Source organism: Taudactylus pleione, unplaced genomic scaffold (genome assembly GCF_031769625.1).
Source record: "Taudactylus pleione unplaced genomic scaffold, aTauple2 ptg000335l, whole genome shotgun sequence".
NCBI lineage: Eukaryota > Metazoa > Chordata > Amphibia > Anura > Myobatrachidae > Taudactylus > Taudactylus pleione.
The window spans coordinates 759,147-784,304 of record NW_028284736.1 but is presented as its reverse complement, the minus strand read 5'-3'; the positions used below and the strand labels follow the sequence as shown (position 1 = coordinate 784,304).

Here is a 25,158-nt window from a genome sequence, read left to right as displayed (position 1 = left end):
GGCTCAGTACAAGTCCCTATAGGTGGTTCCTGTGCAAGAGGTGCGGCTCAGTACAACGGAGCTGGTATCCAAGTGGCAGAGATCACCAGAGTGAGGTCCCCTGAGGGAGGGAGCCGGCTGTCTAGGGAGAGACAGATCACCAACTTTCACCCGAGTGGAGCCGGGTACTGCAGCTTGTTACTAAATAAAACAAAATGTTGTTATAATGTTATGGGAAACTTAAAGATACGTCTAAAAATGCTGAGAAGTAAGGTTCCATGTATGGAATGACTTCTGTCCATATCTTTCATTGAGCTTTTATTGAAAAGATTTGTAAAAATGAAGTGTAAATAATCACTTCTTGATGTAAACCGCCATAGGATGTGTTTACTTGCAAGAGTCAAGTAGATAATATTCTACATTATCTTCAGTCAGTTATTCCAAATTAAATATTATTTTTCTTCTTTAAATCCAGGTTCTTTTCGGGAGACAGAGCGATGAGGAAGATGAGGCCGAGGGAACACAAACGTTGGCTGATGTCACACACAGCGCGTCCTTGGAACAACACACAACTGCGGTGCAAAGTAATGCATATAGCCTAATGCTCTAACTACATTGTGTGCTGGAAAAATGAGATGTACTGTACGTGTTTCAGAATGTTTGGATTTTCCATTAGAATATGAGATACAGAATATTGCTAATGGGTGGAATTCAGTGAAGATAAATGTTGTCGTTTCAATCTTTGTAAAGTTATTGCACAGTCACATAGGTCACAAAGCGAGACCGGAGAAGAGGTAAAGCACAGAATAAAGCTGACTCTAGGGGCGATGGATAAAAGGAGCGTCTTCAAAAGGTTTATTGGCTGGTTAAAAGGATTCTGTGTTCTGTGTGGAGATTCCGCTCCATCAAAAATAACTTTGCCTGGTGGAACGGAGGGTTGCTGAGAAAGTGTGAGGGAGCACACAGACTATCAAAAAGTCGGCTGCTGCTTTATACAGATTAAAGTGCTGGCTTGTGACTGTACAGTCCAAGGTGCCACTAGTGAGTACTGTACAGTACAGTTTATGCCAGCTTGTGATCCAGTTCTGCCTTCCTTCTCTTCCCCTGTTACATGACCACCTGTTGCCATGGATCACAGTCCTCTGTACAGTAAGCCTTTACTTTCAGTGGAAAACAGTGATCACTTCCTTTTGGTGGATAATTAACATCTAGAAAAAGAAATCCGCGCTCACTTGGATACTTTCACAAAGAGGAAGCTACGACTATAGCTATATATTACCTGAGTGATTTTTTGCTCTACAATATAATACTTTTCTTTAATACAATTACCACGCTATCTATCCATCTTTCAATCCTTACATTTTTTTTTTTAAAAGCATCACGTTGCATTGCCTTGTACCTATTCTGTGGGAGTATGGCGGAGATTGTTCCGCCATGTGTAAAACTGACCAAATCTTGGTTCCCCTGTGCCGTCGCTCTGGGCCTATTGCTTTGGCTGTCATCATACACCTTATGTTTATTTCCCTTGCTTAATGACTTATTGTATATTAATGACCTATCGCTATATATCTGAGAAGTTTGCAGAACGAACGTCACTAGTTAGGATTGAAGAGCTGCAATGTAATTTAGACTTTTCACAGCACAACTTTCATTTTACTCTGAAATGTTATTGGGCTTTCTAATCTTTACTAATTCCAATCCATTCACAATAAGTGCCCAATGGGGATGTATTTAGCAGGGTTCCAGCACCTGCAACCAGCCGGGACTACTGCCGATAACCTTCGGTACAGCCTTGTTATAGCTGAGAGCAACAGACATTGTAATTTTTTTTAATGGTTGGCTTAGGTCAAAATGATCTATTTAAGACTTATCCAACTCGAATTTATGAAAAAAAAGGAAATGTAAATACAGTATACCATAAAAATAGCAATTTTTTTATGGTATACTGTAATAATGGCCATCGACTGCCGAACCTTTGATGGTTTAACCATCGATGGTTGAGTTCTGCACAGAATCGTTTTCTCCCATGTATCAGAAAATCGATAGTAATGATGTGGGAAAGAGGCTCTACAGCAGGGGTGGGGAACCTTTTTTTCTGCTGAGGGCCATTATGATATATATAACATTATTTGCGGGTCTGGTTCAGGCCATGCCGCCTCCGCGTGATGTCACACGGGGGCAGGGCTACGATTGCCGGTGATTCTAGCAATGCCTGGAACATCCGGAGGATGCTCTGGGGAGCTGTAAGGGTAGCGGTGTGACCGTCTGAAGTATCCTATAGACCAGCGGTTTTCAACCGGTGTGCCGTGGGCAGTTGTGAAGTGTGCCGTGGCGGCGGTCAGAGCCGCCAGGCACATAATACAGTAATTTGTGATCCGGGCTGCTGCTGAGCTCCTCTGGCCCCATCACCTGCCTAGACGCGGCGGCGTGACATCACTTGTCACGCACTCCGTGTTGCCTCCTGCAAGCCCGCCTGTCTGCAGTAATGACCGAGCCATGGCTTCCTGCCCGCGCCAGTAACAGAGCCATGGCTTCCTGCCCGACCTGCGCCAGTGACCAGCCCGGCGATTCCTGCCTGCTCCGCACCAGTGAGAGAGCAATGGCTTCCTGCCCGACCTGCGCCAGTGACCAGCCCGGCGATTCCTGCCTGCTCCGCACCAGTGAGCGAGCCAGCGCTTCCAGCCTGCCCTGTGCCAGAGCCAGCGCTTCCAGCCCACCGTGTGTTTGTGACCGAGCCAGTGTTTCCAGCCCGGGGGGATGTCAGCCAATCTGCTTTTTTTTTCAGCTGGGGAGCAATGTGTTTTTTTCTCTGTGGTGGCCAATGTGATTGCTTTATTTCTGTGGGGGCCAATTTGATTGCTTTACTTTTGTGGGGGCCAATGTGATTGCTTTATTTCTGTGGGGGCCAGTGTGATTGTTTTGGTTATGTGGGGGCCAGTGTGATTGTTTTAGTTATGTGGGGGCCAATGTGATTGCTTTACTTTTGTGGGGGCCAATGTGATTGCTTTACTTTTGTGGGGGCCAATGTGATTGCTTTATTTCTGTGGGGGCCAATGTGATTGCTTTATTTCTGTGGGGGCCAATGTGATTGCTTTATTTCTGTGGGGGCCAATGTGATTGCTCTATTTCTGTGGGGCCCAAAAATGTGATTGTTTGTTTTATTCCTGCGGGGGCCAATGTAGTGTGTTTTATTCCTGCGGGGGCCAATGTAGTGTGTTTTTTTTCATAGGTCGTGCACGCCAAATCGCCGGATGGTGTGCCTTGGCAATTTTAATATCTTGTGTAGTGTGCCTTGTTTTAAAAAAGGTTGAAAATCACTGCTATAGACGCTCCAGGTTGCACTGCTGCATAGATTCTGGCTGCAGGGCGCCATTCTAGGCACCAGACCAAATGAGGGCCATACCAAATGATTCCGGGGGCCTTATGAGGCCCCCGGGCAGGAGGTTCCCCATCCCTGCTCTACAGTGTACTATGTTAATACACAGTGGAGGCAGGCTGGCTTTCCTCAGCAGCTGCTACTCTGTAGCTGCCGGGTATACACACTGGGGGCTGGTTGGCCTTGCTTTCCCCGGCGGCTGCTCCGCTACAGCCGCCGGGTATACAGTGAGTACGGTGACCCTGGATTTGCCGGCTGCTGCTAATCACTGCGCCCAGCAGTGAGCAACACATCCGGAGGTGCAGAGGGGACTGAGAGGTTCCTGTGAGATGGGCGGCTGCTGGAAGATTATCCCTCCATGTCAGGGAAAGCCCAGCATGCCGTGTTCGCATCTCAACTCCAGTCCTCAAGTACCACCAACAGGTTATCAGGGCCGGCTCTAGGGGTGTTTGAACAGTGCGCCACCCGTAGAGGGCGCACCCCCTCCCCAGCATCCCGATTTCAGTACTGTCCCGCACGTGGGCCGAAGTGGCCCGCGGGTGGTCAAATCAGGAGGTTGGGGACCCCCACCGCCGCAGCTGTGTGGCGGTTCCGGACCCCCAGAGTGTGAATGCATGCGCGCGGCATCCATTCACTGACGGGAGAGGGCTGGGGGAAGCCCAGCCAGTGAGTGAGTGCTGGGCTTTACCCCCAGCCTTTCGTTATTTGGAGGCGTACCAATGCGGAAATTGGGCCACGACCCCAAGCGGCGCGCGATGTAAGGGCGCATCGTTAAGGGCCGGCACAGGGTGCTCCAACCCCTGAAGCCGGCCCTGCAGGTCATGTTTTGTGGATTTCTTTAATCATGCCTAGTTAATCTATTTTGCTGGGTCAGTAATTATCCCACCTGATTCCACAGACCGAAATCCTCAAAACATGACCTGTTGAGGGAAACTTGAGGTTCGAGGTTGTGAACCACTGCTTTAAGGCTTTCCCTGTATTACAATGTAACAGATTTATAATTTTTGTGAGTTCCTGTCTTACACAGTATTGTCTTATTACAGCTCTACGTACAAATCTGACAATACTCCTGGAGACGTTTTTGGAAGAATATAAACAAATGACAGATATTTCCAGTTGCATGGATAAGGTACGAATGGTATGGTCATATAATTCATATATATATGGTTTGTCGAAGCAGCTGGGAATGTGAGAAACTTTTTTTCTTGCATGCACCTATAGGTATTATTGACTGATCAGCTTTTTCATCCTGTCCCAAGGATATCATCCTAATGGTAATAATCTCATTAGCAATACACTGTGATGCCAGCCTGACTTTAGTGTAAAATTACCAAACTGGCCAACACGACTGTGCATGTACAGCCAGCTTCAGTTCATTCTTACCCTGACTTTATAATTGACTGTGTGTAAACTGTCGTCATAGCTCACGTTTTATTGTTAAAATGGAATAGAATTAAATGCTGGTTTTTGTATGATCGGAAAAACCTTTTTCCTTAATAAGTAGTCTCAGTTGTAATATTTAAATACGACTTATGTTAGATCCGCATTATCATTTTGAAAGCCTGTTCCTTATAAAGTTTATAATGAACAGACAGTGTAATGGTTAGCAATACTGCCTTACAGCACTGAGGTCATGAGTTCGATTCCCACCACGGCTCTAACTGTGTGGAGTTTTTATATTCTCCCTGTGCTTGTGTGGGGTTTCCTCCGGGTGCTCCGGTTTCATCCAACACTCCAAAAATATACTGGTAGGTTAATTGGCTCCCAACAAAAAAGTAACCCAAGTGTGTGTGTATGTGAGCATGTGGTAGGGAATATAGATTGTATGCTCCACTGGGGCAGGGACTGATGTGAATGGCCAAATAGTCTCTGCGAAGCGCTGCGGAATATGTGTGCGCTATATAAATAACTGGTAATAAATATAGAAGAAACTGAAAGAATCTAGGAAATGTGGGTTGAAGCAGATCTAGGAGAATAGGTATTGGTCGTGTTTATGCCCAAAATTTAAAAGGCCAATGCTTTTACTTGTCTTGTTATGCTAGTAAAATCATTGCTCTTTTAAATTTCAATTATAACCACAATCGGAAGTGCCGGCTTTTACAATCTGACACTTAGTAAATAAACCCCTTAAACTATGTAGATGTTTGGTTGCAAATGTATTATTAAAGTGCACCTGCCACCAGCACTTAAGCTGGGTGCACACTGCACCGAGGGATCCACCGTCACAGCGGCCGATCAGGTAAGCTATACAGCCATCGGCTGTGCTGCACACCAGCCAATGCGCTCGCGATATATATCGGCCGTTCTTTTGTCGGTATATTGTCCAGTGTGTACCCAGCTTTAGTGGAGGCAGACATTTTATTGGGCTTAGAATGCAGCTGTCACTGAGAGACATTTGTCCCTCTTTGATGTCTCCCATACCTGTTGAATTAATAGGCTGCGTTCTCATCAGTATTCGTCCAGTTCACGATACAACCGACTGCACTGACAGGAACTCTTTCAAATAATTGGCAGGATGCAAACCCACTTATATTACAGCCGGTCACATTATTTGGTATTCAGGTTTAATACAAGGAAAGGGACATTCAAATTTCTGTTGACACATCAGATGGTTGTTCTTTCTCATGCAGACTTCCGGATTTGAAGAGAGAATAGAGCACTTGGAATAAATTAATATGTGACCCCAATTATTGCTGATGTACAGACTTGAATAGATCTTTGTCTTATTTTTATTTTTTTTCCAGACCAGGGATCTCCAGGGAAGTAAAGAAGAAACAGACATACCTGGGGTGAGACGGATTGGGATTGAGTCTCAGACCTCAGCACTGAGCCAGTCAGGTAAATGTATAATATACAGGTAATATATTGCTGTTGCTAGGGGACATGGAATTTGATATTAAAAGTAGTTCAGAGATAGTGGGGGGTATGGTCCCGGGTATATAAATCACTTGTACTTACTTTGCTCAGCACCCTGGTTTCTAAGAAGCGTTTCTCCTATATTTATTCCTTCCTGATTCTACAGTTTGGTGAGGGGGGACTGCAGCCACTTAGGTCACGGTGGTGAGTTTAGGTCACGGTGGTGGGTTTAGATCACGGTGGTGGGTTTAGATCACGGTGGTGGGTGATCTGGGCTCCCTGACTCGTGATGACTGGATAGAGGTATATGGTCCCCCCCCCCCCCCCCCCCCCCGGTTAGCCTCAGCTTATGCCCATCAGCAAATACAACTTTATATTCTCCATAGGGTTTATGTTACCCCTCACACGTTCAGCTACTGTAGGTTTGCATGAGCGACTTCTACCTCCTGCGGTCTGCCCTAAATGCAACACCCCTAATACTGATTTCTGGCATCGGCTATGGTCATATCCCTGTTCAGGTCCAGAGTGTTGTGTTTTGGAAACTGGGACTGGGATCCCCCTGGCTGAGCCCCTTATTTGTATCTTGGCCACGCCCTTTCAGACTCCCTGAATTCCTATCTACAGCTTTATTTTATTGTTCTGATAACACTAAAGTTCTTTTTACTAGGGGTTGGATGGCTACACAGGCTCTGTCCCTTGCTTCCTGGTTTGGGTTGGTGAAGTACACTGCCTCCATTGAACGTTTTATGTATATTAAACGAAAATCCCCAGATAAATTTGATAAGGTGCAGTCTCATTAGCAAACGTCCCGCTTTGCCGTGGACCCGGATCTCTCTCTTTTCTGAACCCCTCCGGGCGTCCCCTACTGATATCACCTGTATATTCAAATTGTTACTTCCCTTCGTCTTTTTTTTTTTTTTTAAGCTTTTTCCACTTTGTATAGTACCGCTCATCTATATATTTTTTTTTTCTTGTTAATGTTTTTGTCTTCTTAATTTTTTGGGTGTTATGTCTTTAAACTTTCAAAAATAGGCAATTTAAAACAAAAAAGTAGCTCAGATTTCTTGATACAAGTTGAAGCAATAGGAGGGTGTCACATTTCACAAACATTTTGACAAAGAAAATAATGGTCAAGAGTCCACCTCCCAGCGAGCAACAAGGGTCCTTCCCCTTCCCCCTAGTGACCAACAAAGGTCCCACCTCCTTTTCCCCAGTGAGCAGCAAGGGTTCTCCAAAGTGAGCAGCAAGGGCGCCCCCCCCAGTGAGCAGCAAGGGTTTCCCTCCCCCCAGTGAGCAGCAAGGGAAACCCCCCTGAAGCCCCCTCCCCCCCCCCCCCAAGTGAGCAGCAAGGGTCCTTTGCCCCCCCCTCAGGGAGCAGAAAGGCCCCCCCCACCCCCGCAGTGAGCAGCAAGGGTCATCTACCCCCCCACCCCCCCATGTGAGCAGCAAGGACCCCCCCCTCTCCCCAGTGAGACGCAAGGGTCTGCCCTAAACAACACAGGACCCGCGCACTTACAGATGTTTCCTTGGACATCTTTGCTGCAGCATTGCCAATAAGCCCCTCTGCGCTCCAGATCCCGTGAGACACTGCTGGCGCCGGGCGGTTTTCTTTGCATCTTTTTTTTACTGAAAAATGTGTCTAAGTCGCAATGTGATGCAAGCAGGACGCACCAGTAGACTGTGCTAATTAATTTGATATTATATCTGTGTGCGACTGAGTCCCTGAAACTGTATACTAAGTGCTACAATGTAGCGGCCGCTGCTTTTTTCATTCCAGGTTCCCTTATGCTTCATATACAGACTCAGTCGCACACAGATATACAGGTGTCACATATCACATTAATCAGCACAGTCTCCTATATACAGACTCAGTCGCACACAGATATACAGGTGTCACTTATCACATTAATCAGCGCAGTCTGCTGATGCATTGCGGTTTAGATGCGTTTTCCTAAAAAAAGAAAAAACTCCAAACGCCAGCGAAGTTGCATGGGACGCGACTGCTCACTCACACCAAGCAAGTCACGCTGCGTGGCGTATTGAGGCTAGATGTATGAGGACACATCTGTAGGAGCACTATTAACCCGTAAGGAAAGTTGTTCCGGATATATGATACAAATGTGAATGAGTTGCTAATGCAGCCCACATGAGTGATTTTTACATATAAAGCTTCATCCATTTTCAATACTTGTATATGTGCAACTCGTGTACCTTATATATCCTGTGTGCATTATCTGTAACATTCACTGTAGACATTTAATGTCTGGCTTTAGAACAATATAATGTTCTCTCTAAATCTCTAAATCAACCCCAAAATGTCCTCACATAGTGAATGTGCTCCCCTTAGATCTGCAGGAATCCGCATCAGAGGAAGTTGGAAGACTAAAGATGGAGTTTAGCCAGCAGAGAGCACAGCTTGAAGAGCAGCACTCTGAGGACATTGCGCACCTGCGAGCGTACTTCCAGCAGCAGCTGAAGGAAAATGAAGACCGATTTTCAACAGAGATAATCCATCTGCAGGCGCAGTTTCAGAATGTCACAGAGGGCTCTGCGGAGCTCAGGTGGGCTGCCGGGGGTACAGAGATGAATATGTAGTAAAATATATGCTAACTAGTACTTTTTACTCCTCATACATCAGGTCGCTAGCTATTGTGCATGGCACTGACACTGCAGGGGAGTCTTTCTTTTCTCTCTCTTCCCCCAAATTTCCATCTCCCCCTCCCCCCCATCTCTTTCTCACTCATCTCTCTCTCTCCTTCTCTCCCTTCCCCATCTTTCTCCTTCCTCCCTCATCTCTCTCCTTATATTCGTCCCTCATCTTTCTCTCCATTCCTTTCCCCATCTCTCTCCTTCATTCCCTCCTCCATCTTTTTGTCTCATCTCTCTCTCCCCTACTCTCTATCTACCTCCCCAGTCTCACACTCTCCCTCCCCGCCTCTCTCTCCCTCCAGCCTGCCTCTCTTCTCTCTCTCTCTCTCTCTCTCTCTCTCTCCAGCCTCTCTCTCTTCTCTTTCTCTCTCCAGCCTCTCCCTCTCTCTCTCTCCAGCCTCTCCCTCTCTCTCTCTCCAGCCTCTCCCTCTCTCTCTCTCCAGCCTCTCCCTCTCTCTCCAGCCTCTCCCTCTCTCTCTCCCTCCAGCCTCTACCTCTCTCTCTCTCTCTCCCGCCTCTCTCTCTCTTCCCCTCCAGCCTCTCTCTCTCTCTCTCTTTCTCTTTCTCTATCTGTCTTTCCCGCCCCGTCTCTCTATCCCCCTCACTCCCTCCCCCTTCTCTTTCCATACCCCATGTGTGTCTTTCTTTCTCTCCTCCATCTTTCTCCCTCCCCTCAGCTCTCTCTCTCTCCACTCCCCCGTGTCTCTCCACTCCCCCGTGTCTCTCCCCCTCCTCCCCAGTCTCTCACTCTCTCTCCCACTCTATCTCAGACTCTCTTCCTCCCCCTCCTCCCCAGTCTCTCTCCCCTCTAACTCCCACTCTCCCTCTTCACCCCTGTCCTTCTCTACCTATCATTGCTCTCTCCCACTCCTCCTCTGTATCTCTCTCTCTTTCCCCTCCCCTGTCTCTCTCCCCCTCCTCCCCTGTACATCTCTCCCCATCCTCCCCTGTGTCCCTCTCTCAGAACTCTGTAGCAGATATCCGTACACCTTTGCTTTCATCCAGTACCAGCTGTCTACACATAATGGGAGCACCCGTACTGTGTGTTGAATCAGTAGTTATCAGAATGCTGCCTATCCGTTCGCAAAGAAGCTGTAAAATTGCTGTGAGGTTTCATGCAAAACGATCGGCTATATTCTCATGAACATCGGTTCAGCTCACAATATGGCTGCACCTGCATCTACTATACAAAATGCAAATGGCATGGGAATACCCTTGTTATAAAAAGCCTCCATTATTTTAGAAGCTGTTAAAATGTCACTTTATAAGATGCTGCAGAGATTTTCTCCAGCCTGTGCATGTTATATCTATACTGACTCTGTGTGTTTTTTGGGGTGCTTTGCAGCTTTAGGGAGCTGTGTGACAATGAAGCTGGAGTGGAGCTCGGGTTACAGGAAGCTGCCATATTTCAGAACGTTTATGTCCCAGTTCCTGATATGTTGAAGGTAAACAACGGGCATGGGAGGATGAAGTGTTTGATATCAGTCTTTGTTTGTGTAGCACTTTTCTGTACACACCCCCAGCACTGCGTTGGCTGGTAACAGACCAAGCATTGCAGGCAGGAGAGGGACACTGGTACCTGTAATGAGAGTGATTGCTGTCTGTCCTGGGCACTTTTCTAATGGATTTCTAACTTCTGCTTATATTGGAGCCAACGGTTTGTTTTAACTGATATTTGAGTTTTCGCATTTTGTATTAACTTATGGTGAGTAATTAAATATATATTAATGTTAATTTATTTAAAAATTTTTTACTGTCTTCATTTGCTCAGAAACCATATCTACTTTTGAAATTCTTTTTTATGCATTTTGTAAGTTGTACTTAGATTAATTCGCTGAGAGCCTGATTCAGACCCAGTCGCAAGCGCTGAGCGCTCGCAACCGGGTCGATGGTGGCCCAGAGCGCATGCGCACGACGGAGCCGGCTCCGTCGTGCGCATGCGCGAGACCTGGATAGCGACGGGCAATCCATCGCTCCGGGTCTCGCACCAAAGGGGGCGTGCTGTCGATGTTAAGTGACAGCACGCCCCCTTTGGTGGGCGGGCCGGGGGTGGTGGCTGCCCAGACGGAGGCGTTCCCATGAGAACGCCTACCGTCTGGGGGCGGCCCCACTGACATCACAAGTGATGTCAGTGGGAGAGCTTTCGGCTCTGTTTGAGCCGAAAGCTCTCTGGGGCTTGCAGCCACGAGACCCTACCACAAGGGTCTTGTCGCAAGCCCGATGGTCAAGACCATCGCGACCATCATCATGGCCGCTCGCATTAGCTGTGGATGGTCACCCACAGCTATGCGAGCAGCCAGGAGGCCGTTCTAAATAAAAAAAAAAAAAAAAAAAAAAGACCGGCCCTGATTCAGAGCAAGCGCTCTGAGCGGCTCTGAATCAGGCCCTGAGCGCGTACCCAGAAAATCAGCTGTGTAACTAGGGTCCTTGAGCTCTCTACCCTTGGAAACCAATCATCTGTTTTTGTTTTTTTCAGACGAACTAGACCTGTCACTAGCGCCCACGCTGACAGCTACAGGCTTCAGCTGACGCTGTACTTTTCAATTGCACAGTGGCTGTGCCAAGATTTGTAATGCTATTTGTACTTATCTGTGTTTAACCTGTATTGTCTTATTATTTTGCTTTCTGTACGGCGCTGAACTCTTTGTGGCGCCCTATAAATTAAATGTAATAATAATAATATGAGGACTTGCGTGATTCTGACTCTTTTGCACACCTGCGCCTCTGGGGTGTTCTAGCACAGGCCGGGCAATAGTAGAATTATGAAACATTGAAGGCACAAGCAGAATTGGACGCAGATATGCTTGAGAAAAATAATATTTGTACGCTGTCAGTGACAGGTGCAAATTCACGAAGACGATGATTTGTCAGCACTAGCAAACCGCATGTGGTTGGTCGTTTGCAGAGGCACAGATAGGTGATTTCTCGGTTTTCGTGTATATTATTCTTCATTGTGCGTGTTTTGGAAAATTGTATTTTTTTGTTCCCCTCGTACATGTGACGTACATTTGTTTTTGAAGTTCTTTTTGATGCCTTGTAGAGAACATATATATCACCAGCAAGCAAAAACTTAAGAACATGGGCATAAGTGCATGTATTGTATAGTGCAAATTTGCTCACTGTATGCTGCGCAAAACGGCGGAAGTTTAAAAGCGGCAGAACTGATTAACATGCGTTCTTGTCCCAGATATAAAGACTAATTAGCTTTCAGTATTGGTTTAAAAGGATCAATATGGATTATATCAAAGAATAAGTATTGTAGAATATGTTCATGTTCATGTTTGTTTTTGTTTTTTCACCAAACAGACAGATGAGGTGGCGCCAATGGGAGAGCATTCAGTAAGGAAGCCCGGTGGTCCAATTTATCATCAGTTGCAAACTCTGAGACAGGCGCTGTATGCAAAGTATGTAGAAGAGGTAACTGCCCTGAAGAAGCAGCATGAAGCAGAGCAAAGGCATCTGACAGCAGACCTGACAGAGAAACATAACCGGGAGAACGCTGCTTTAAGACAGGAGATCACTCACCTGACCAGCGCCAAGCAAGAAATCCTCAACGGCAGCCTCCAGGAGCCGGCTCTGTGTCCCCGGACAGAGGAGAAGAATCCTGTTGACATAAATCGGCTATTGGAGGAACGTTACCATGAGAAAATTGAGGAGGAAATTGCACGAGTGAGTCCACGTTATTTCCTACAGATCACCCAGTTTGCAGGCCTGAACTTGCAGACGATGAGGCTTTCTTAGCTCAAAGGTTGCCTCCTTCCGGCTCTCCCGCTGTTGTGGAGCTACATATCCCAGCATGCACTGCTAGCCATTTGAAAGTCTTAGCTGGATAGAACTCTGGGATGGATGTCCAAGCCGCAGACTGGCCAAAACCAGTGTTAGTACATTGAGTGGGGAGAGGTATCAAGCCTTCGAACAAGACAGAAGTTGCTGATAGCAACCAATCAGCTTCTAGATATAATTTTATAGGATGTACATGATAAATGATAACTAGAAAGCTGATTGGTTGCTATCTGCAACTTCTCCCCTTTTCCTTTTTAGAAGGCTTGGTGTATCTCCCCCTAAACTGTAAACTAAATGGGAAGGGAACCGGCCAGGAACCATTTTGATAACTTTCTGAGATGTACAAGAAAGTTATCAAAATGCAAGAAAATGTTCCAAAATTCTGTTCGTAATACTCCCTAAGATCCTTATTTAAACGTACATACACTGGTGGCCAAAATTGCGGACACATTTTGAAATTTGAATGTTCTTCAACTTTGAATGCTTATAAAAACTGTTTCACTTCACGCAGTGCAATGATTCATATATCAAATGAAAGGAAATTTAATGCTGAATTAAACTAAACAGAGGTCAAATATTTGCATTACAAGGGAAGTTATGCTACTTTCAGTCAGACAAAGAAGCACAGTTGCGTTCAATTCAAGAAGCGGATTGTAGTAACAGCTACTACCAGCCAATCGGAATCATCGTTCTGAGGACCAATCAGCTGTCGTTTATGAGCAGGTGCAAGGTCATGTTCAAAGGTGGGAAAGGTCAGTTTGGCTGTTTAATTTTGCAGAATAAAGTTGGTTACTGAAGTGCATTTACGGTTGGATGTTTGTGTGTATTGTTTAGTGTTAGTGACTGTGTAAAAAATAAATACAACAGTGTCATCCAGGCAAAGTTGTGACTGGTCACCCAGGAACAGATCCAGGATGTGGCGTTACGTGAAAATGGTCTTTCGTATGCAGCAATTGCGAGAGAAGTTGGTGGGAATGTGACAACATCAGGAGTAAGAAAGTTTTGTTTACGCCATCAGGAAACACAATCTATACAAAACAAAGAAGGAAATGGTCGGAAAAAGTGCACAACAGCTATTGATGATAGGAGAATAAAACAAATTTGCGTCAGGGACAGATGGATGTCATCTGCGGCCATTAGCAGTGACCTGAGTGCAACTAGGAGAAGACTAACGGAGGTTGGCCTAAAAGGTAGAAAAAAGCCATTGCTCAATAAAAAGCAGCGGCAGAAACGAATACAGTGGGCAAAAGAACATATCGCATGACAGAAGGTCAGTGGAAACAAGTGATATGGAGTGACGAAACTAAGATATCGATATTCGGCAGTGATGGGAGAAAATATCGGAGACGTCGCATCGGGGAAGAGGTACATCCAGATTGCATTCAAGCAACAACACAGAATCCTACAAGTGGGACATGTATGATAGCAGATGCTGTAGGCCGCCTTTATGTCATAGATGGCACACTGAACACTGAACAGCAGAAAGTACATTGATACCATCCTACAACCAAAACTTCTACCTTCTATCAGGGATCTTTTTTCAGTTAATGCCCATTTTTGTCCCAGCAGGATTCAGCTCCCTGCTACACTGCACGGATATACCAACGGTGGTTCACTGAGAATGACATACAGGTGCTGGGATGGCCAGGAAACAGCCCAGACCTGAACCCCATAGAATATTTGTGGTTCACTTTGAAAAAACTGGTACTTCTGAGGCGTCCATCCAATAAAAGACAATTAATTGAGGCTATAATTGTCTCATGGCACCACATAATAAAGAAGGAAGAACTCCAAACATTGGTTGGCTCAATGCCACATCGCTGTGCTGCTGTCTTGAAAAATAAAGGATACCCAACGAAATACTGATAGGACAGTAGCATCAAAAGTACACAGGGATTTTCACACTAAGTGTTGTTTTCACTGCATAACTTCCCTTGTAATGCAAATATTTGACCTCTGTTTATTGTGTTGAATTCAGCATTAAATGTCCTTTCATTTGATATATGAGTCATTGCACTGCGTGAAGTGTAACCAGTTTTTATAAGCATTCAAAGTTGAAAAACATTCAAATTTCAAAAAGTGTCCGCAATTTTGGCCACCACTGTATGTTTGGTATTGCTATTGCACAGGGGTTCTCCGCTCCAGATTTATGTACCACCAACAGGTCATGTTCTGTGGATATCTTTAATCATGCACAGGTGAGTTAGTCTACTTTGCTGGGTCAGTAATAATCCCACTTGCTACCACAGACAGAAATCCCCAACACATGACCCATTGGGGACACTTGAGGGTGTATGTATGTATATATATATATATATATATATATATATATATATATATATATATATATATATATGTGTGTATATATATACACACACACACAGTTATATACAGTCAGGTGCATAAATATTGGGACATTGACAGAATTTTCATATTTTGGCCTCTATTCACCACCACAATGGCTTTCAAATGAAACAAACAAGATGTGCTTTAACTGCAGACTTTCAGATTTAATTTGAGGGTAATTACATCCAAATCAGGTGAACGGTGTAGGAATTACAACGGTTTCTATATGTGCCTCCCACTTTTTAAGGGGCCAAAAGTAATGGGACAAACTAAACAATCCTAAATCTAATTTTCACTTTTTAATACTTTGTTGCAAATCCTTTGCAGGCAATTACAATTACAGCCTGAAGTCTGGAACGCATAGACATCACCAGACGCTGGGTTTCATCCCTGGTGATGCTCTGCCAGGCCTCTACTGCAAATGTCTTCAGTTCCTGCTTATTCTTGGGGCATTTTCCCTTCAGTTTTGACTTCATCAAGTGAAATGCATGCTCAATCGGATTCAGATCAGGGGATTGACTTGGCCATTGCATAACATTCCACTTTTTAGCCTTAAAAAGCTATTTGGTTGCTTTTGCAGTATGCTTCGGGCCATTGTCCATCTGCACTGTGAAGCGCCGTCCAATGAGTTCTGAAGCATTTGACTGAATATGAGCATATAATATTGCCCGAAACACTTCAGATTTCATTCTGCTGCTTTTGTCAGCAGTCACATCATCAATAAATACAAGGGAACCAGTTCCATTAGCAGCCATACATGCCCACGCCATGACACTACCACCACCATGCTTCACTGATGAGGTGGTATGTTTTGGATCATGAGCAGTTCCTTTCCTTCTCCATACTCTTCTCTTCCCATCACTCTGGTACAAGTTGATCTTTGTCTCATCTGTCCATAGGATGTTGTTCCAGAACTGTAATGGCTTTTTTAGATTCTGTTTGGCAAACTCTGATCTGGTCTTCCTGTTTTTGTGGCTCACCAATGGTTTACATCTTGTATATTCACTCTTGTGAAGTCTTCTCTTTTTTGTTGACTTTGACACATATACATCTACCTCCTGGAGAGTGTTCTTGATTTGGCCAACTGTTGTGAAGGGGTTTTTCTTCACCAGGGAAATAATTCTTCTGTCATCCACCACAGTTGTTTTCCGTGGTCTTCCGGGTCTTTTGGCGTTGCTGAGCTCTCCGGTGCGTTCTTTCTTTTTAAGAATGTTTCAAACAGTTGATTTGGCCACACCTAATGTTTTTGCTATCTCTCTGATGGGCTTGTTTTGATTTTTCAGCCTAATGATGGCTTGCTTCACTGATAGTGACAGCTCTTTGGATCTCATATTGAGAGTCGACAGCAACTGATTCCAAATGCAAATGTCACACCTAGAATCAACCTAGAATCAACTCCTGACCTTTTATCAGCTTAATTGTCCATGAAATAGCTTTTGAGTTGATAGTCCCATTACTTTTGGCCCTTTAAAAAGTGGGAGGCACATATAGAAACCGTTGTAATTCCTACACCGTTCACCTGATTTGGATGTAATTACCCTCAAATGAAATCTGAAAGTCTGCAGTAAAGCACATCTTGTTTGTTTCATTTCAAAGCCATTGTGGTGGTGAATAGAGGCCAAAATATGAAAATTCTGTCAATGTCCCAATATTTATGCACCTGACTGTATATAACTATGTGTGTGTATATATATATATATATATATATATATGTAATAATGTAATATTATATTTTTTATTGACTTCTCCCAGGGAAATAACCGTACACAGTGAGTAATAAATGGCAATGGCATGAGGAATATTTCACATCCAACTGACCATTTACTTTTACATCTTGCATAATCAGATATAACACATATAATGTTCATTCCAATGCAAAAATAGAGAGAACCATTTCGTACTAATCATGTCAAACGCTGTACGCAAGTCCTCACAAAATGTCCAAATCTGAGTGAATTCCCAAACATGTAAGATGGAATACAGTTATACCAGTAATAAAATAAGTAATTGTGGACTGTAGACACTTTGATGAGGAGGGAGGGGGAACACATCAGGAAAGAGATATAAGGAGGGAGGGAAGGGAGATTCATCAGAAGAACCCACAAGAATATAAGGATCAAACAGTACTTTTTCCTTAACATTCTTAGTAGAATTGATCGGTTCGGGTTTTACTCGGCTATGTTCAGATCTCAACAACAGCATGATATTGGCTATCCGGCTCTCGCTGGCTATCCGGCTCTCGCTGGCTATCCGGCTCTCGCTGGCTATCCGGCTCTCGCTGGCTATCCGGCTCTCGCTGGCTATCCGGCTCTCGCTGGCTATCCGGCTCTCGCGTGCTTTGGATAGCAAGTAACATCAATCTGAACTAATCTGAAGTTGCGCTAAATTAAGAGTCAAAACCGAACCGCTCATCTCTAATTCTTAGTAACCCCAATACAGTGGATTAGCAATAGGCAGGGAATTTAAAAAAAAGGGGGAGTTCACGATGACTGTAAGGGGTATATTTACTAAAGTGAGAGTTTTTTGAAGTGGAGACGTTGCCCATAGTAACCAATCAGATTCTACTTGATATTTAACTAGTTACTATGGGCACCTTCCATAAGCTAATAGCTAGAATCTGATTGGTTGCTATGGGCAACATCTCCACTTTTTTGACGGGTGCCGGTATTCTAAGCGACGGCATCCCGCTTGTCGGTATAACGACTACATCCCGATTCAAAAGCCTTACCGATGACTGTGCTTGGGATTCGGCATCTAGCGTATCTATGTAAGGTCCCCATTTTCTATAGAATTTAATCACTCCATTTTCAACATCTGGTAGAGAGGATTGTCTATGATAATACAATAGTCTAAGTATAGTTATATATTATTTGTTATTTTTGTCTGGTTTTCCCTAGCAAATGGGCTGTAAAATAAAAGCTGTCTATTATGTCACACACAGATACCCCTATAACTGGTCATAGATGTATATGTACGTGTTATGTATAATTCAGCACACGTTCTCTCATACCCAGAGGGTGTGTGCAGGCTCTTGTACTTGTCTAGGCTTTGTACCCTGTTATATTCTTCTCCTGAGGTCAGGGCCCAGTCAGATAGAACCAGGCACATTTGTTGGACATCCAGATCTGGTTTCCATGTCTCATTAGTAGACATTACTGGGATAGGATTAAGTTTCAAGGCATTATCAGGTCTCACTCTCCTTTCACAATCAGAATGACTTTCCTTACTGAGCTCTGTACAAGTATCATTGCCGAGCTCAGGAGTATGTGCGAGTGGTTAGGAGCCATAAGATAATGTACAGATAATGTACAGTCCAGTGTAGAGCAAATTGTAGCCAGTGGGTGTTATTTTAAAGCATTTAACGGGCGTTTTCAGAACCTATTAAATATGCTTTCACACTAAGGGCCGTATTCAATTCGGAGCGATAAGCCGAGATCCGCGACTTTTTGCCAGTCGGAAACTTATCTCCATATTCAATTGCAAACAATTTTTGTGTACGCGAAAACGCAACGCAACGCATGCAATGTAATAGGCGAGAAAGATTTTCCTCTGAAAAGGTGAAGAAAAAAGTGGAAAATCGATATTTTGGGGTGCAAAGATGGGGAAACCACTCTGCACCCTTGGGACAGCCCCCCAAAGGATAACTGCGTAAAAAAAGTGAGGAACACCCCAAAAAAGCGCTTTGAAAAAGGGGGCGAAAAAGTGCAAAGTGGGGGTACAAACATAAAACTTAGCAAAATAGACCTTGGTGTTTTTTGGATTACAGGTGCTTGCTGAAGGTGCGTTTATTACGTTTCTTATAACTTCACTTTAGCATCTTTTAAATATGCTTGCACCCATTTTCAAGTACCCCAAATTTGACAGGACTACTTATTTTCTCCTGAAAATACTGATTTATGCTATTCTTCACCACTTGTACAAAGACGCTAATTAGAGGCAATTGTGCGAACGTAACTACCCCAACTGTTTCATTAGGGCTAATCGGACACTACTAGATTGATCCCCAATGTTTCCGCATCTTTTGGGGGGTTCAGGCTAATTTCACCAATTCAGACACCACTTTTCGCTTGTGCTGACTTCGCATTGCTCCTTTTTCGCGTCTTTTGGAATTGAATAGGGTGAATCGCGGGTACACGCCCGATAAGTTTCCGGGTCTCTAAGACGTGATGTAGGAGAAAACTCCAGCAGGCGAAACTTTATCGCGTACGCAAAACTAATTCAATACGGGCCAAATAGTAAAAAAAAATTGTAATAAAAAAATAGATATATTTTCACTAGTTTTCTTTGTTTTTCCACAAAAACACAATCATTCCCCCCAGCAGGGATCTTGTTGGCTAATCGACCGTTACAGTGTCGACAAGCCAAAGAGGGACAGCTGTACCGGTATGTCACCACGACATGTCGGCATGTTAGTACAGCTTTGGGAAGCATCATCACTGTCTAAACTTTATCATGCTTTACCATCATGTTTAATGTTGTAAAGCTGAGCACACTGCAATAAGCGAGTAAACAAAAGCTAGATAATTTATCGCCGATGACGTCGTTTTCGCCTGTCTGCATTATACCCGTATTCAATTTTAAAGACTTTTCGCCGGTTCGAAAAGTCTTTGTAAAAAAATGGGGATAACTTTTCCCCAGTGTTTTGCTGGCGAAAAAAAGTGCAGAATTGGGGTTGAGGGGTGCAGGCTTAAAAAAATAGCCTGCACCCCTGCGAATGTCCCTTAAAATTAATGTGTGTCAAAAAAATAAAAAAAATAAAAAAATCGGGACACCCCAATAAATTTACTTTCATTTTGGGGTTAAAAAAATATATATGGGGGACAAAATCCTAAAGTAGCAAAATAGATTGCAGAGGGGTCCCAAAGTATGCGGCAGGTGTTTTCTTTATTGCGGCTAGTAGCGGCAGGTGCATTTTTGAAGAATTTTTAAAAATCATTGTAGGGACTTAAATATATGCTTGCACCTATTTTCGTGTACCCAAAATTTGATGGGCATAGTTAGTATCTCCGTGCAATCTGCAAATGGCCCCCAGCTCCGTACAATCTGTAAAAGCCATAGATTGTATGTAATGTGTATTACAATACTGTCATCCTCTATTTTGTATCTTAACGTTTCATAATTTACAGTAGTTAGAGCTGAGCGGGTTGGGAATAACATAATTACTGGTACCTGCATGCTTCTATGTGCTCCAATTACTTCCCAATACGCTCACGTTTGGCTGTAAATCCTGTGTTTTCCTCTATCCGCGTTAGGTTATTGTTGAGATGACCATAGCATTTGCCCAGCAGTCTGAGCTTACACGGCTGTCCTCCCAGAAGACTGTAGAGTTAGCAGGGAAGCAGGACTGTCCGCGCAGCCAGATCCGTGATATTGAGGTCACTGACCAGGATGGACAGAAGCTCGGCGACGAGCAGAGACGCGACGAGCAGACCTCGGAACGGAAACTCCAGGGGGGAATGCAGTTAAAGGAAATGCTTGATAGAGACGTTGAAGATGTGGAATTAATGATTGTACAGTCCTCAAATACAGCTTCTAATAAAAAAGAGATGACCCCAGAAGGCTGTGATACAGAAATTGGAATAAAGCCTCTTTCCAAGGAAAAAACTGTGGTTCTTAAAGAAGAGGTAAGTGCAGAGACTCCATTTGTTTCATTGATGGACTTTGCTGAGAAGTTTTTAAATTCCCAACTTCACCAGGCAATGTTCTGTTTGTATGTATCGTACTTCTCTGTAACACACCATATACTGAGTCTCTGTAGTTATATATCTGTGTATCTGTGTATAAAGAGCAGCAATAGGCTTCTGACAACTTCATCATTTTCCATTTGGGCCTCTTACGTGTCTACGCATATTAAACCGATTTTGTCCGTCTGGACAATATGGGGGCTTGTCAGTTCAGTACGATTTACTGATTTATGAACGCGCCTGCATGAAAGGTTATAGGAACCGCAGAACTGATGTTCGATGCTAAGTAACTTGTTGTTCAGTCCTAGCTTGTGACAAATTATTAAACAATAAACACATTGTATGATTCTCGGGAAACAAGTTTGAATTGTGTCGGAAAAGTGTCTTGTTTGGAAAGTCAAATATTTGTTCAGGTAATGAGGAACAGACAGGAAGGATCTCTCAGTCTGTGAGGAGAGGGGCTGCGGGTGTGCTGCATTGCTGTAAGTAGCATGTGCTATTCAGTATATCATTTTTCATTTTTTATTATTATCTTAGCAATTGTGCCATGGTAATTTATGGTTGTTCATTATATTCTCACCGTTAAATGTTGTCTAGCTATATTTTGTATTATTAAAAGGTGTCAATGTGTAGTTCAAACTCTTATTTCAGGACAAATGTATAGTCCAGGATAACACAGAAGTATGTCATTATTTTTCTCATCTGTCAGATCTTTTCTGACTCCTTACTTAAGTAATTTTCATGTGTATCAAGAGTACATCTAGTACAAATTAAGGAGTTATTCTACTTTTATTCCTGAATGATTGCTGAATATAGTATAGCCCCCCTTTTGACCTCATTTGTATCTGAATTCTCTAACTTATATTGACTGGTTTTACATAATTGTGACTTGAGAGTGCGTCCAAATTAAACACCATAAGTTTCATATTGATGATTACTTTAGTTCTGGCCCAAAGTAAACAGTTGGCTGGTTATTATGGCCAAAGGAAATGTTGGATCATTGGATGTCCACAGTTTGTAATATAATGACCAAATTGTGGCTGACTATCTGAATAAGATCACCCAGTCACTGTACCCATCTTAATAAGATCACCTAGTCACTGTACCCATCTTAATAAGATCACCCAGTCACAGTACCCATTTGAATAATATTATCTATTTGCAGTCCCCTTCTAAATAAGATCAACTGGTCACAGTACCCATCTGAATAAGACCATCTTGTCGCGATACCCATCTGAATAAGACCATCTTGTCACAGTACCCATCTGAATAAAATTGGCAAACCCAATTTGGTCAAAATGGGCACTAGCACTTTATATTACAGATGATATATTACATAGCAATGCCATTGCATTTATGACTGGCATCATCAGATTGAGCCGAGTAACATGAAAGCTACTCAAGATACTCTGTTTTAGCGCGTTGTGTTGGCGACATTACGGTGATTGCTTAGTGTAGACTGAGGACTGCGCACTTTGACTTCTTTTCATAAATCAGCAAACATCTAACAGGGCTACCGAGAGGACTTTTGGGCCCCATTGCATCTGTTCCTTCCCCTCCCAGGCTATGCAGGGGTAAAAATACTTCTGTACGCGTTGCCTAGGGTGGTGTGACTGAGCGGACCAATAGGAAGCTCTTGGTCCATGCATCAACTGCTTCTTTTACTTCAATCTGGCCGCACATCCATAGGGGGTGGGGGCTGGAGCTGCAGGTCCACTGAGCCCCCATACTTTTGCTCACTCCACCCTCCCATTAAGATTTATAGCAAAGTCTGTTCCACTTTGTTTTTTATTTATGATATTCATTGATAACCAAATCGAAAACGCATTATTTTGCTGTGATGAGTCTAATATTATTTGTTTAATATTGTGGCGGTTCCACTTTAAGCACGGCGTGCCAACGTAGTTATTTACATAGAATGTTCACAATCGAATAATTGATTGTCATTAAAAGAAGGAATAGTTCTTAACTGATGTTTATTGGACGGTTTCTGGTCCATAGAACTCGCTACGTGTCTCAGTCTGATCCCGTATGCCAATAGAAAGTGCTCCCTGCACTTATTAGGCGAATTGTACATTGTGGTTTTGTCTTCCATCGGATCGGTTGAACATGTCTAAAATGAGCACCTTATTATATTCACACTCCAGCTTTCTTCTTCAGGTTCCATAGGGCTCCACAGGGAGACATTGGGGTGTAGATGTGACCTGGAGGGACCGGACACCAACAGCAAAGCTTTTCAAACCCGGGATGCTCTGGTTCTTCCCCCTGTACCCCGCCCACAGCCTAAGGGCACTTCAGTTTCGTTGGTGTCTGGCATGGAGCTGGACCACCATTATACCAGAGGGCTGCCTTATTCTACCCACGCTTTTATTTTCATGTATTACATTTTTATTTCTACCAGAAGGGTGAGCAGCACCAGACTGTCCTCCGGACGTCTGTGCTGCCACCCCATCACCCCTCCATGGCGCTGTGACACCAAGCCTGTGCTAGGTACTCTCGGCGGGGCTCAGAAGGGGACTAGCTAGCAAGCCCGGAATCTAGGGTACAGGTAAGGCGTAACCCTGTTCGCAGGGACCCACATAATAGTGCAGTCTTGCCTCCGGTCTCTGGAGACAGACCGAAGGAGCTGATGTGGACACTGGGGAGGCAGCCCACCACTCCACCGGGGCATTCACTTACTGGCGCAGAGACATAATTAAGGCCAGGGGACCCTGTGGTTAACGTCAGCCAGGGGAAAAAGGCGCTCTCCCTGCAGCCCCTCCCCCCAGCTCAGGGAGCCATTCCACTGTAGTCCTGGTGTTCCCTGGGCTGCTCCTCCCTCACCCTCCGCCCCCTTTAGAGACACACGACAGCCATTTTAGGCAAGCAGGTCTCTGGGAATCGCTGGGTCCAGTCTCCCTGTGTACCTCTCCCAAGGGCCAGGTCATACAGTGCTATTTCCTATCAGCCACTGTGGTCTGTGTAGTTGATATTAGTGCCCATTGCAGAAAATGTGATTTAGCGCTAACTTCTACTTTTCTATACGGTCAGTTATAGCTATCTCTTTCTTCTACTGTACGCTGTAATACTAAGATATAGCGGGTCATTGTACCTCACATTTGTGAGGGCTATCGCATACATGACACTGCGTTGCACACTCCATGGTGCCAGATCTAATGCGGTTGCACACTCCCTGGTATCAGATGTAGCGCTTTTGCAACTAACTTGTGCCTTATAAAGCGCTGTCACTCCCGGGGGGCTACCAGCCGTGCAGTTGCACACTATATTGTGCTACCTTTATATACATATATTGTGCTGCTGCACATTACCTTGTGCCGTATATAGCGTTGTTGCATACTACATGCTGTCATTTTTAACGCTGTTGCATACTACATCGTGCCATATATAGCGCTGTTTCATATGATATTTTATTCATATATAGCGCGTTTGCTATATACATTGTGCCATATTTCACATACTGAAACGTGTTTACTGCATCTTATCACTACTATTGCGGGCAGAGGAAAGAATAATTAACAGCCTGAGGATCCTGTCCCTATTGTGTTGTCAAGTAAAGCCTGCTCAGCGGGTTTGGCCCCAGTGGACTTTATTCAGGATGGGCTTGGCACTAATTGCTACACAGCCCCTGGTCCCTCAGCCCCGGTGTCTCTCCCTCTGGACCCTCCCTGGGCTGCATTTTCACAAATGCTGGCAAAAATTTCGGAACAGAGAGCCGTCCCCGTAGTGCAAATCGCAAATCCTTTGCCTCTCCCATGGGTAGACATGCTGTCTACCTCAGTACAGAGTTTGGCTACTACTTCTACAGCCTTGCAGCAACTGCTATACAAGGAAAAGCCTTTACCTACCAAACCCTCTAAACGGGCTCTGTTTTCCTCCCAGTCCACTCAGTTATCTGATTTTGACATATCATCTGGGGAGGCAGAAGATGCAGACCTCCCTCACTCTGACTCCGTCTCCGGAGAAGAGGAGCCACCCTCTAAGCTAGATATACCTGCTCTTGTTAGAGCTGTAAAATCCATTTTACAAATTGAAGAGGAAGAACCCGCTCCTAAGAAAAAGAATGCACTTTTTAAATGACAAAGGGTAGTTTTACCAGAGTTCCCTCAATCAGACCAGCTATCTGATCACATGAGTGAAGCATGGATCATGCCTGGTAAAAGGTTTCAAATCCCAAAACGATTCAGTTCCTTTTTACCCTCTTCCAGCTATTGATTGCACTAAATGGGAAGTTCCCCTAATGGTAGATTCTCATGTAACTCGTTTGCTTAAAAATGTGACATTACCCATTCAAACTGCTACCTCCTTCAAGATAGACGTATAGAAGCTTGTCATAAATCTATTTACTCTCTTACAGGAGCTATTACTCGTCCTGCTAGAGCTACGGACTGTGTGGCGAAAGCCATTGAGAGTTGGTCAGAAACTCTAGAAGAAACACTTCCCTCTGATGCTTCACGGAACAACTCTATGTATCTCGCATTAGGAATG

At 44.2% G+C, this 25,158-nt stretch overlaps 1 protein-coding gene across 6 annotated transcripts in view; it reads left to right on the top strand.

Annotated features, from left to right (window-relative positions):
• The window catches only part of AKAP9 (A-kinase anchoring protein 9), a 254,911-nt gene that overhangs the window by 65,940 nt on the left and 163,813 nt on the right, over window positions 1-25,158 (top strand). For all 6 annotated transcript variants that reach the window (XM_088443864.1, XM_088443860.1, XM_088443863.1 and 3 more), the window contains 7 exons: window positions 455-563; window positions 4,399-4,484; window positions 6,100-6,193; window positions 8,559-8,772; window positions 10,206-10,305; window positions 12,167-12,529; window positions 20,242-20,613. In XM_088443864.1, the coding sequence (XP_088299990.1) occupies window positions 455-563; window positions 4,399-4,484; window positions 6,100-6,193; window positions 8,559-8,772; window positions 10,206-10,305; window positions 12,167-12,529; window positions 20,242-20,613 (1,338 nt within the window). The remainder of the gene's footprint in view (window positions 1-454; window positions 564-4,398; window positions 4,485-6,099; window positions 6,194-8,558; window positions 8,773-10,205; window positions 10,306-12,166; window positions 12,530-20,241; window positions 20,614-25,158) is intronic.